Raw genomic sequence first — 12,990 nt, 5'->3', positions numbered from 1 at the left:
ATTGGATGGGATTTACTTGTCTACCAAATAATTTTAAATGAATAATTATGTGATTATCAACTTTTTCCTTAAATATTTTAAATTTATCGTTTTTTTTTTCATTTTTATTGTTTTTATTATATTTTTTATGTAATGCTTTTGATATTTTTTTAAGTTTATTTTTAATTTTAAGTTTAATTTTTTGTAAAAAATGCTATAATTGTCATCATTAGTTATATATGTAATGTATTTACATAAAAAAATTATTGTCTTTTCAATTTTTTTTTTAGAAATTATTTACCATTTTTTTGGTTTGTTTTCTAAGCTGTGTGTTTGGAGGTTTAATATATGAAGGTACTTCGCGTTTGTTACTATATATATTTGTTATTTTTTTATTCAATAAATATTCAAAGGGTATGTTTTTAAACAATAATTGATATTTTGTTAAAAGGAAAAGATTAAGTTCCTTTAAGCTTGTCTTATATTTAAATTACATTTAATTATCAAAACTTTTAGTTAAAAATAAACAGATTTTATATGAAATATAAATCCATAGAAGTAAATTAAGGCATATTAAAGCCAGGTTTGCACTGGGTAGGTTTTTTTCATGGGAGCTGGGAACTTGCTTTATGTTTGTGCATTGGCCTTACAAAATTACCTCAACTTTACCAACCTGTTTGTAAATTATAGTCACCCATGATCTATCTTGATCAATAATAATTTGAAAATGATTTAAAACTAAAAAAATCAGTTTTTTTACAAACATAAATAAATTAAATTGATTAGTTTTTGTAATTTGTTTACATAGTTAATGCGATATTGGTGTAGTGGTAGTATTGTACTTGTCTCTCTGCTTTAGAGTTATAAGTTTAGGAAAGGGATGTTACAACATTGCAAAAAAAAACAAGTAGTCTTATTAACTATAGGGGGCCCTATTTTGTCTTTGGAAAGTAAATACACAAACAAAAACTAGAAAACTTTATATATTTTTATTTTGTTCTCCTCCTCTAAAGCTGATTGGCCAACTATAGTTGTTAAAGCTACCCTTGCTTTTTGTATATTTTATACCAATGTTGTCTTTCAACCCTAGAGCTTTGAAAAATAAATCTTAAACAAAGCTACAGAGAAACAAGTTTTAACTGCTTAAAGGGACCTCAAAAATTAGATAAAAAAGCTGATAAATAAAAATTTTTAAATCATTTTGTGCGCAACATTTTTTTATTATATCACATTGAAAGTAAGATTTTTTCTAATCTTCAATGAAAGCTCATCAAATATTATGATACAAGGAAACAAGGTTGTAAAAAAGTCATCACCCTAATACATATACATGTATGAATGCAGCATTAGATATGCATTGATGGTGCAATACTAAAATAGGGAGCTGCAGGGGCTTCAGTACATTAATCAACTGATTTAGGGACAACATTCAGGGTGCTTCTACTACATCTACAAAGGGTTTATGTTTTTACAGTAATAAATCTTTTCATTCTTCTTTTTTCCTTTGTTTTCTGAAATTTAAAGTGCATAATTTAAGAATTAAAGAGCACAAAATATATTCAGAAATTGTGTCTTTATATATCACACATGAACTTTTCCCAAAAAAAAAATCTTTGAAGCTATATCTTTTTTTGCAAAATAAAAACATTTGTTTAAATTGATGTAATATTTTTTTCTATATGCGTTATTTAAGAACATTTTTATATTAATATGTTCATAAATAATGCACATGAAAAAAAAATTACATTAGTCCAAATAAGTTTATAATTATAAGAAAAATAAACTTTAAATTAGAGAACGAATCTGTTAAGAAAATAATAAAAAAAAAGTTAAAATTCAATGTAAATAGTACAAAAAAATAAAATAGTATAGATAAAGTATAATAAAAACTAGATTAACTAAAGTATAATAAAAACTAGATTTTTTTTCTTAATTTTGTTCACATGTTTAAATGATATAAAAAATATTTCTAATTAAAACTTATAAAAAATAACTTATCAAGCGTGACAATACATAATTAAAAATATTATTGGATCAAAGTAAACTTTTATAGAAATGTTAACTGTATTTTGAAATAAACAAAAACAACATTAAAATGTCAACCTAAGTAGTTTTTGTTCTCTAAATTGAGTGAAGAATTTTATTGACTCTAAAATAGTTAAAATAACTCATTGATTTCAAAATGACCGAACAACAACAAATTTATACATTTTTAAAATACAGTAATTTCATTTTAAAAATTAGTAATTATGTAATTCAAAAACCCATTTTTAAAAAACTACTTAAACTTTTAAAATTTTCTTTTAACAATTTAAAACTTTTCAATGTTTTTAAATCTACGATAAAAATAAATTTTTCTTTTTGTCAAAAAATCCACATTTTGCTTTCCTTACTGCATGTACAAGATTTGGCATATGTTTGATTAGATTATCCAAATAAATTATAGAAATACCACACTCAGTTTAAAATTAACCACGAATATTGATACAAGAGACTATTATATGTCATGATTCAGTTATTCCCACATTAACTCCGTTGGGTTGGGGTCAGCCAATTGTGGCAGCCATATCATAATTTTGAGCTCTCTGCAAATTTCTTCTTTTACAAATAGTTTGTAAAACATTTGGATGTATATTTTCTGGTTATTATACTGTTGCATGGTAAGCCCATGGTTTGATTAGATGCTTACCACACCATACAGAATTTCTACATAATATATATTGGTATCCATTATTAACAAGATCTCCATTTACTTTAACAAGATTACTGACCTGATTAGAAGCAAAACAGCCCCACACTATTACTGAACCTCCATAATGTTTGGCTATATACACTTTGGATTGAATTTTTCAGTAGTTCTTCATTGCACATTTATCTGTTGCTTTGTTGCAAAAGTAAGAAATTTAGATTTGTCTAATTTTTCAAATTATCGCTTTTAAAATAAGTTTTCCAATAGCTACTCCACCTTTCAAGTCAACAGTTTTCAAGATTTTGTCAAACAGTTGTTTTTGAAAATAACTGTATTATATGCAGCATTGAATTTAGATTTCAAGCTAGATTTTCAACAATATTTGTATATTTAACTTGACATACCTAGTAAATTGACCATCAATTGCCAAAGCAACAATCGAGGAACGTGTTTCTAATGATAATTTGAAAATTGAAATCACTAATTTTTTATTTCTCAATTTTCTAATTGAAAAATAAAAAATTAGTGATTTCAATTCCTCTGCTTACTATTTTATTAATTCAACTTTCTATACTATACTAAATATAGTATACTAAATATAGTATACTATGTATGTACTATATATGTATACTATACTATAATATGTAACAGGCAAAAAACTTATTTTTTTTTAAATAATAGAATTGGCAATTTCTAATTTACTCACTTATTTCAAATCTATACAATTATTTTGTAAACAAAGATTGGTTTACATTATTGATATTATCAAAGAATATAAATAAAATGAATTGAAATCACACATTTAACTGAAAAATGAAAATTTTTGTAGATCTTTCAATCTTTAATGTCTTAAAAATTGTAATTTTTATTGATATACAGTTTTTCAAAAATAATGTTTTATATAACAGTATATATTTAAGAAATGTATTACAGATTGTATTACAAATGTTCAAATGCAGTTCACACTTGTTCGAGCACAAAAGTCATGCACAGAAGCTGCAAAACTTGTTTAGTTCATGTAGTTATTTTTATAAAAATCAATTGCTTGTTTGTATTTCAAATGAAAGAATATCATTACAACTTTTAATGAGAAATAACATACCTTAAATATTTTAGCATTTAGAAATCATTATACATTTTTTAAATTATTGCAAAAATAACAAAAAATAAATATAAAATAACGAAATCATGTTTAATCATTTGGGTAGCCTAAAATATGATAAAGATATTTTGTTTATAGTATTTTCTTTAAGATAGTATATATATATTGCTTCAAATCTCAGCTTCTAGTTATAAAAACAAAGAAAAATAACCATGCACAGTAATGGAAATGCCCTATTGTATTCAATGTATGCGTTATCTTCATAGTATGTGTATAATGTATTCAAGTAATTTATTAATTTGTTATATTACTGGCAAAAAACATCAATGAAATTGTGCTTTGATCAGTAAATAATAGTTGAAATTTATTTATAAGCTTTGATATCAAATATGTTAGAACACGTTTATATTACAAAAATGAAAAAAAAAAATTTTAAATAACATTATATATTTTGCATTATTATTTTTTAAAATTTATTACTAAATTTTAATTAAATTATTTTATTTATAAACAATTTTAAAAATTATTATTAATTATTATAAGTAAGAAATTATTAAAATTTTAAGTGAGCAAAAAACTTTTTCCGGGCAGTATATAAACATGTGTGTTGGTAAGTAAATTTTAAACTTATTTTTTAGCTTGCAAAGACAATGTACCCAGTGAAGCATGCTTCGATTGTACAGACCCTGTTATGAATCAATTTTGTCAATCAACATGCAATACATGTAAATATTCTAAAATTATAATTTAATAAAGTAAATAATTTTAAAAATAAATGGACAATGTGTGTATAAAAGTGTTTCAATTCTTTAAAAGTATTGTTTAATACCAAGTTTTTATTTGCACTTTTTTTTTCCAGAGTTTTATTATTAAAAATATAAGATACCTGTTAAATAAAAATCACCAATAAATTTTTATATTTTATAATTCTACGTGAGTTTTTTTATTTTCTTATATCAATTTTGAATTTGTTTCAATTTTGATAAAGATTTTGTTTATCAACTTATAAATAAAAATCTATTGATTATGTTTAATTATAAACTGAATAGTTATATATTTCTTATTTTTTGTTTAGGTGTTAACATAAATGGTACAAATAAATCTGGTAAAAATTTTTTTTCAATTTGATTTTTGCTCAACATTCATTCATTTTTTATTTTTTATTTTTTTATTTTATAACAATCATTATTAGATTAGACGAAAGATTATTAAAGATTATTTTTATTATATTAAGGTATTTTTTTTAAAAACTTAATTAAAAACATCAGGTTTCTATGGTTACAGAAAGATATTAGTTTTGCTTAAAAAAAATGTAAAATCTACAGAAACAAAAAGTCAAAATTGTAAAAATAATTGTTTGAAGTAAAAATCATTTTAATGGCTATTTATTAGATAATCTAGGATTGTATTCAATTTCTGCATCTGGTTGGATCATTTTATTATATAAATTTTACGTTGTTAACTTGGAGTATTATTTTTTAATATGAAATCAACATTTTTCGAACTTTTGTTATCATGAACTGTTTCATTTAGTCCCATAAATCATCTAACTGATTACTAATAAAAATCTCCAATTAAGTTAAACCCCGGATAATTTGAACTTTGTTAAGTCGAACCATTTTTTCACTCCAGATAAAATATAAATAACAATTAGCCTAATATGCAAATTTAAGAAGCTATTTTTTTTTTGTTAAAACCTAGTGGAAAATTTTAGGCCTAGGGGGCCTCCAACCCACTAGCTGCGGCATTGAAATAGGTCCTTATCAGACATAAAATAGTGCTAAAATAACACTGTAACAAAATAAATCAAAATAAAATAATGTTAAAAAAGAATTTATTTAAAATTTTAATAAATTTCATAATAAAAGATCACCAGCTAAGTTGTGTTGCTAAACTTTTAACTAATCAATCAATGTTATCTTTTGAGTGAATATACTACGTAACTTCTTTTACTGAAACATTTTTCATGTTTTTGTTAATATAATGGTGTATATTTATTGTTTATACTTTAGTGTTGAATAAGGAAAAATTGCCTTAACTTGAACTAATGCCTCGCTGTTGGACTTAATGGGAATTCGCTTTAGCGAATATTCGTTAAGTCTAACCATTTTCTTGCTCCCCTGGAAGTTCAGGTTATTGGGAATAAACTGTATCACTGTTTTGAAAATTTTTTGATATCCCATTTATCCCATACAACCATTAGACAGAGATATCTATTTTTTTTTTATCCAATAATATATTTTATTACATTGACAGTTACATTTTAAATATTGCTAATATGTTTTCCTCTCTTCTACACAGCTATTCCCATTATTATCTTCAACAGACATTTATACAGTAACTATATAACCAATTAACTAGTCATTAAAAAAAATAAGAAATAGTAGAAAAATGTTTTTATATGTATCTGAAGTTATAATATAAAGTTTTAATAGTATCTATATATATCTATACCAATGTACTGAAGATACAATAAAGGATTTAATGCATACATTTTTTACATGTATTGTTAATAAAATCCTAAAATTTTATTTGTAGAGAAAATGAAGTTTTTTAATTTAGCTTTAAAACATAGAATAGTATTAGAAAAATTTTTAATTTGGTAATACTATTTTTTTTCAGAGGTAGGGTGTGCATGTGGGAGGTAGGGTGTATGACAGACAACAAACTCGATTATACTTAGTTCTACAAAATGGTTCATTTTACAAACTATTATTTTCAACATGTGTTTACTTATAGGTTTCAAAATAAAGAGGTTGTTTAACACAAATAGGGAAAAATCATTTTTAAATATTTTTTTATATGAACTTGTGCAGTTTGTATACATCAAGTACCTTTATATCATCAAAAAGAGTAAGGTCTTATGATATAAAAACTTAATTAAAAAGTTATCTGCTTATAGCATTAATGGGAAGTTGCTTGCAGGGATCGAGCATTTCATTATTGGTAGAACACAAAAAGTAATTATGGCTGTTAGTATATTTAATTGGTTTCATGTATTTAGTGGAGTGCTAAATGGTTCTGTACTAGGACCACTTATTTTTATTATATATATTAACAATTATTTAAAACCAAAGTTAATAAAGTAGTCACCAATTGGTGTAGCATCTGGGTAATAAAAGAAGCAAAAAAAGAAAACTATGCTCGTTGGTGATCAAAATAAAAAAATTTATATACTTTTAATTAGTTACATGGTAATTACAAGGTAATTACAAAATTAAAAGAATTAAGTTAGAAAAAGACTTAAGCATTTTAATATCCAGAATTTTAAATGTAATTTGGGATAGTTCAACTAGGTATTTTACCTCTTTTACATTGTTGATGTGTTCCTGTTGTTTTATTTTTTTGTTATATGGTAATTTCTAATTCTTTTTTCATCAATAAAGTTTAAGATAAAATTCTTTGCAAACACATATTAGTTCATCAGAAACAATAAAGTAATATGAATAACTGTTTTTTTTCGATTTTGAATTTTCAGCTAAACAAAATCTTTTTTTGTTCTCTACAATTGCGATTTGGGTGTGAAAAAGACACTTTTTTTGATCATTTAAAATCGATTGTTGTTTGTGCAAAGTTTCTTGATCAGCAACGCTAATTTTTATTTTACATTTAAAACAACATTGTGTGTGGTCTCACTTACATTCTTTTATAAATTTCCCCCGTTGTATTTTACCATTTGAGGCTATTGCTGATCACACTGTCTAAGTTTTTTCTTATTTCTTTTATCCGGGAGGTAGGGTCTTGTTTTTGCTTGCTTGTAAGATTTTTTCCAGTTCTCCTGTGTTTTCTGCTACTTTCCCTGACATCTCTGATCAAATCAGTTTGATTAAGGAAATTGTCATTTTATCAATATGTTGTGATTGAATAACAGAGATAGATTCAGAGTAGTTGAATTGAAGGTTATGTTGTAATTGAATGTAAACATCTTGTTTCTAAATTATTAAATATTATATATGTATATATATAATAATGATAACAATATTAACAATTATAATATATTAAATATATAGAACTAAGCAATAAGCATTGACTAGTCTAAACAATTCGTGGTTTTATAATTTGGAGAATTCTATATTTATATTCATACCTTTGAGAGACTTTATCAGTAATTTTATGGTGCGCCATTTTGTTGATAACTAATAGAGTTTTAGCATTTGTTTAACAGTTTAAACAAAGTCTTGGCTAATCTGATTGACCGAAGGACAGTAACAGTCATCACTTTTTTGGACATACGTCCTTCTGGTTCTTTTAATATAACCCTTTATGATTTATGATTTTTGTGACTAGAACCACTCAAATCATAGATTTCATCAGAGAGAACATTTTTCAGTTATAAACAGAAAAAAAGTCAAAACTGGATATATGACCTCTTGGTTCTTGCCTGGCGACCTGTCTGTGTGACTGAAATGTTATCTGTGGACCATCAAGCTGTAAAAGAGTTTAAGTGGAAAATATGTTTTACAAAAAAAGCAACAGAGGGCGATTTAGATGTTTAACAATGTATTACAAAAATTGATTTATTAAATTATTCTATTAAGTTAAATTATTATATAACAAAAATTAGAACTTTATAGCATTAGAGATAAATCCTTATGCTGGTTTAAAAATCTTATCAATCATAAGCAGTTCATTAATATCCAATATTCTTTTTTGTCGTTTTTATTGAATTTAACATGTGTTGTCCCACAGCGAACCATATTATTTTTAATATATATAAATGACTTTAACAAAGCCTCTAACTTGGCCTTTATAACTTTTGCTTATGACACAAACCTATTCCAATCTCATGAAAACACAAATACACTTTTTAATAATATGACACAAGAATTAAATAAAACCTCATTGTTTTGAGAAAAACAGGTTGTCCGTCAATATTAGTAAAACAGAATGGACACTTTTTTACCCAATATCCAAAAAAATTGCTTGCCAAATACAATGCCCAACATCTTTATTGGTAATACTAAAAAGGGTAAAAGTTACAAAACTTCTTCGAGTTCTTGTAGATGAAAACCAATCCTGAAACAACAAATCAGTAACATCCATTAAAGTTAGAAAAAGCATTGAAATTATATATAAAGTTAGGCATGTTAAATAAACAACAATTAAAACAACTATATTGTTTTATTATGCACATTTTTCTTAATTAGTTTTGTAAATCGTTTATCAAATTTAAAACCACTTTTGAGAGAAATGAAAGCATTAAATTATTATTTGAGCTTTATGTTTAAATATAAATTATTATTTTATGTTTTATGTTTAAATATAAAAATCATTTATCTGCCAATGTTTTTATAAACCTTTATAATGTAAAACCCATAAACAAATACAATCTTCACAATGGAAAAAATCTTCAAGAACCTTTCTACTAAACTAAATTTGAAAAGCTGTTTATTTTTTATCCTTTTTTATGGAATAAAATAGTTTTGCCTAATTTTGATTTGTCTTTAAAATGGACTTTAACTACTTGCAAACAAAAATTAAAAGAAATTATTTTTTCAACAAAAATTATTTTTTCTTATTTTTAGTTCTTTTGTTTTATATTTTATCCAATATATTTTTATTTTAAATGCACAGTTATATATAGTTTATGTCAATTTATTTTTATTGCTTAATTTGGATTTTTTTTTAATTATTATTATATTAGATATTGTAAAGGGCTTCGTGATATGATTGTATGATCTTAGTAATTTTATACTAATGTCTAGTAATTTTATACTAATGTCTCTTATTGTCAGATAATACCTTTTTGCATAATCATCTTTCAATGATGAAAATGCTTTTGTTCTCAAATACTAGTTTTAGTGAGATCACAGTATAATCTGAAGCATCAAATGCAAAATATAAGCTTTAAAGTCAGTGATACTAGAGCTGAGCCAACAAGATTGCTTGAGGGTCAAAAAAAAAAGTAGAAAAATGATTGAGTGGCAAGATGGTAAAGATGCAAAATAATAGTTAGATAATTCAAACCTGATTTTACAACAAATCAGTAGATTATTATGTAAGTATATGCCCAAACCAAGCATGCAACAATTGGAAAATTTGCAAATCAAAGTATAATACAAAATCTCATAGGAGAAGTGATCTGTAAAATTTTATTTAAGGTCATATTTAACGAATAAAAAGTTAAGTAGCAAGCCCACAAATGTTTGTTAAGGATACTTTGAAAAAATATGGTTGAAAAGATGAGTTTTTTGTTTAATATTTTATTTATATTACATTTATTTGTTTCGAATTTGTAAAGAACCTATTTCAATTATAGCACATGAACCTTTAATAAGAAGCTATGCAGTTGCGTTTTTTATGCTAATCAACCCTAAGTCGTAAAAATGTTTGTTTTACTTAATGAGAGTTACTACAGAGTTTGAAAAACCTTATTTTATATTAGTACCTGTGCTATAATAAATTACTATGAAATATTACTTCTTATTTCAAAATATATTTGGTTTAATATGCTGTACTTGACTTTTTTATTGTTAAGAATATAATTGAATATACTTGAATATCTAAAAAAAATAATACACAACCAAGGATGGAACCATTTGAAATCTCAAAAGTTTAAAAGATTGAATATACTCTGAGCTCTCTAACAATTGCCCAATCTCTAACTATTGTCCAATCAAAATTTAGATCATTTAATCAATCTTTTTACTATTGGCAAAGTCATTCAATTTGTAATTTATAATTTTTATGGTATATCATCTTTAATCTAAAAGCTTACTCTTTTTCTTTTTAATAGCAGTACCAAAGTTATCTTTTTTTGTTTCTGTTTTTCTTTTTAATAGCAGTACAAAAGTAATCTTTAATGATAATACTCTTAATCTTTTAAACTTTTGAGATTTCAAATGGTCCCATCCTTGGTTGTGTATTATTTTTGCTGATGAAATTGTGTATCTTATTTGCTGATGAAATTATTTTTTGAATTTCTTAACAAAGACAACTGATCTGAATATGTGACTGCTTAGGGCTTTCAGTGACTAGTAAGCTTTACTCCAAAAAAAGACTCAGATGTTTAACGCTAATATTGCTTCAATATTCTTGATATTTGCATAATGATAAATGTCAACACTCTTACTGAATCATCTACTTTGATCTTCTTAAATTATTATTCACTACTAATTTCTGCTGAAAACCAATACATTGAATTAAAATCTTCTTTTTATCATGTTTGCTGTTTTTTTACTCTTGGTTTCATTTTGTACCTTTATTTATCTTTTAATCATTTGCTTATTTATTGTTTATGAGAAATATAATAATTTATTATTTATGAGAGATAAAATAACCAAGGCTCTAATACAATAACTTACTTCTACGATAACAGGATTAACTTTAAAGGCTACATTCACAAAGTAGGTTAGTAAAAGTAAAAAATAAAATATTTATATTAATTTATGTTAGTATTTATATTATTTAATATATTTTTAAAACTGTTAAGCAAGAGGTTTATTTCTGGATTGTTTCACATGTTATCATATAATTAATACTTTTAATTTACAAAAATGAAAAAAAAAAATTTATGAATGAAAATATTGTACAGTAATTTACTGTAAATTACCATATTGTGAGAAATTTATCATTTGAAGTTATATGCAAGTCAATCCAAATAATATAATTGAATTGTTAAAATTTTTTGCTTAAAAAAAAATCTAAAAACAAAAAAACTAAAATTAATAAAAAGATTTCTGAGGATCGCATAATTAAAAAATAATCTTCTAAGCAATTAATTAGAACTAAACATTGAAAAATATGTTTAGATTTTCTTCAAAATACTCTAATGAATTTTAAACAAATAATAAACAAAACAATTTAGGATACAAATACAAAAAGCGGAGTGTATTATTCTTAATCCTATAATATTGAAGAATTCTTCTAGGAACAACATCTAAAAACAAGATCGAAGTATATACAAAATAGTAAAAGCACTCATGCATTTTTTTTTATTATCTTATAGTTAACTAGTCTAATTAATAACTTTTATCTGAAATTTAAGGTTGCATTTATTGCATTTTGTTATTTAATTTTTTAGACACTATATATAGCATTTGAAAATTTTTAGATACTAAATCTTGTACAGTTTTGTATTTTTGAAAATATCAAAATGTTTGCTTTTTTTTAAATTATCCAGCAATTAGATCTATTGATATCATTATTAAATTATCATTTTACTCAATATAAAACCATCATAATGATTTTTTGTTGGTTGCATCTCTTTACTCAATGTAAAACCATCATAATGATTTTTTTGTTTTTTGCATCTCTTTAGGCTCTTTATAATATTTATGACTTTTTAAACTACCTTTCCTCACTGTAATAAAATTGATTTCTACTCTATCTTTGTACTAATGTTTATTGAAAGTTATAACCACTATTTTCTTCTTTCTAAATGGAAATATTGTTGAAGTTTCGCAAAATTCATTCTTATTCACTAAAACTCTCATAAGCCATTTTAAAAAACAAAATCTTTAATAAACATTTTTTAAAAACTGCATGTTTCACTAGTACTTTTTTTTGTAACACAATGAAATGCAATTCCTCTTTTTTATATCAGAGTTTAATGTTTAAATAATGGCTAAAATATTTTTATTTACAAATTCTCTATCTACCATAAAGACTTTTGTAAACAGAACTATCTTTAAACTTTTATTTCTTTAGCTGCTTATGTTGCCTCAAGCTTTATCTAAGAACACAATATATTTAAACAAAGAATATTGCTACATACTACTTATGTGCATGTTGCTACATACTACTTATGTGCATGTTGCTACATAATACAAATTCAAATATTCTGAAATTTTATTTTTTACCTTCTTGTTTTGAAAATGTTTTTTTTCTGAATGTGTGAAATTTGAAATTGGGTGTGTGAAATTTTTTTAAAACTAAGTTTTGTGTGATTCTTTAGCACAAGTTTATATACACATTATTATATAAATTTACACAGATGGTCAACCGGTTGATGACATCTATCACTTTGCTGAATACTGCAATTTAATTCAAAAAAAGTGAAATGTTTTTTTGAAATGCCAACAGCATTAGTCTTTGCCTTGATTAAAAACTCCAAATTTTTGTAAATAAAAAGTTTAATAATTTTTATAGAATAATTTTTTTCATTCCTAAATACTATTTCATTAATGGGCTTGTATTAACCATGTGCTATAAATATGTTACTTCAAATTCCTTACAGTTCTTGTCATCTACAAATTGGTTTCAAAATTAATAATTAAAA

At 24.2% G+C, this 12,990-nt stretch overlaps 1 protein-coding gene across 2 annotated transcripts in view; it reads left to right on the top strand.

The window, feature by feature from the left end:
* Window positions 1-12,990, top strand: part of LOC136087586 (uncharacterized) — a 144,847-nt gene that overhangs the window by 19,048 nt on the left and 112,809 nt on the right. For both annotated transcript variants that reach the window (XM_065810785.1, XM_065810786.1), the window contains exons 2-4: window positions 270-333; window positions 4,409-4,495; window positions 4,846-4,875. In XM_065810785.1, the coding sequence (XP_065666857.1) occupies window positions 270-333; window positions 4,409-4,495; window positions 4,846-4,875 (181 nt within the window). The remainder of the gene's footprint in view (window positions 1-269; window positions 334-4,408; window positions 4,496-4,845; window positions 4,876-12,990) is intronic.

The sequence above is a fragment of the Hydra vulgaris genome, chromosome 11 (genome assembly GCF_038396675.1).
Source record: "Hydra vulgaris chromosome 11, alternate assembly HydraT2T_AEP".
Classification (NCBI taxonomy): domain Eukaryota; kingdom Metazoa; phylum Cnidaria; class Hydrozoa; order Anthoathecata; family Hydridae; genus Hydra; species Hydra vulgaris.
This window is presented reverse-complemented; position numbering and strand designations above follow the sequence as displayed.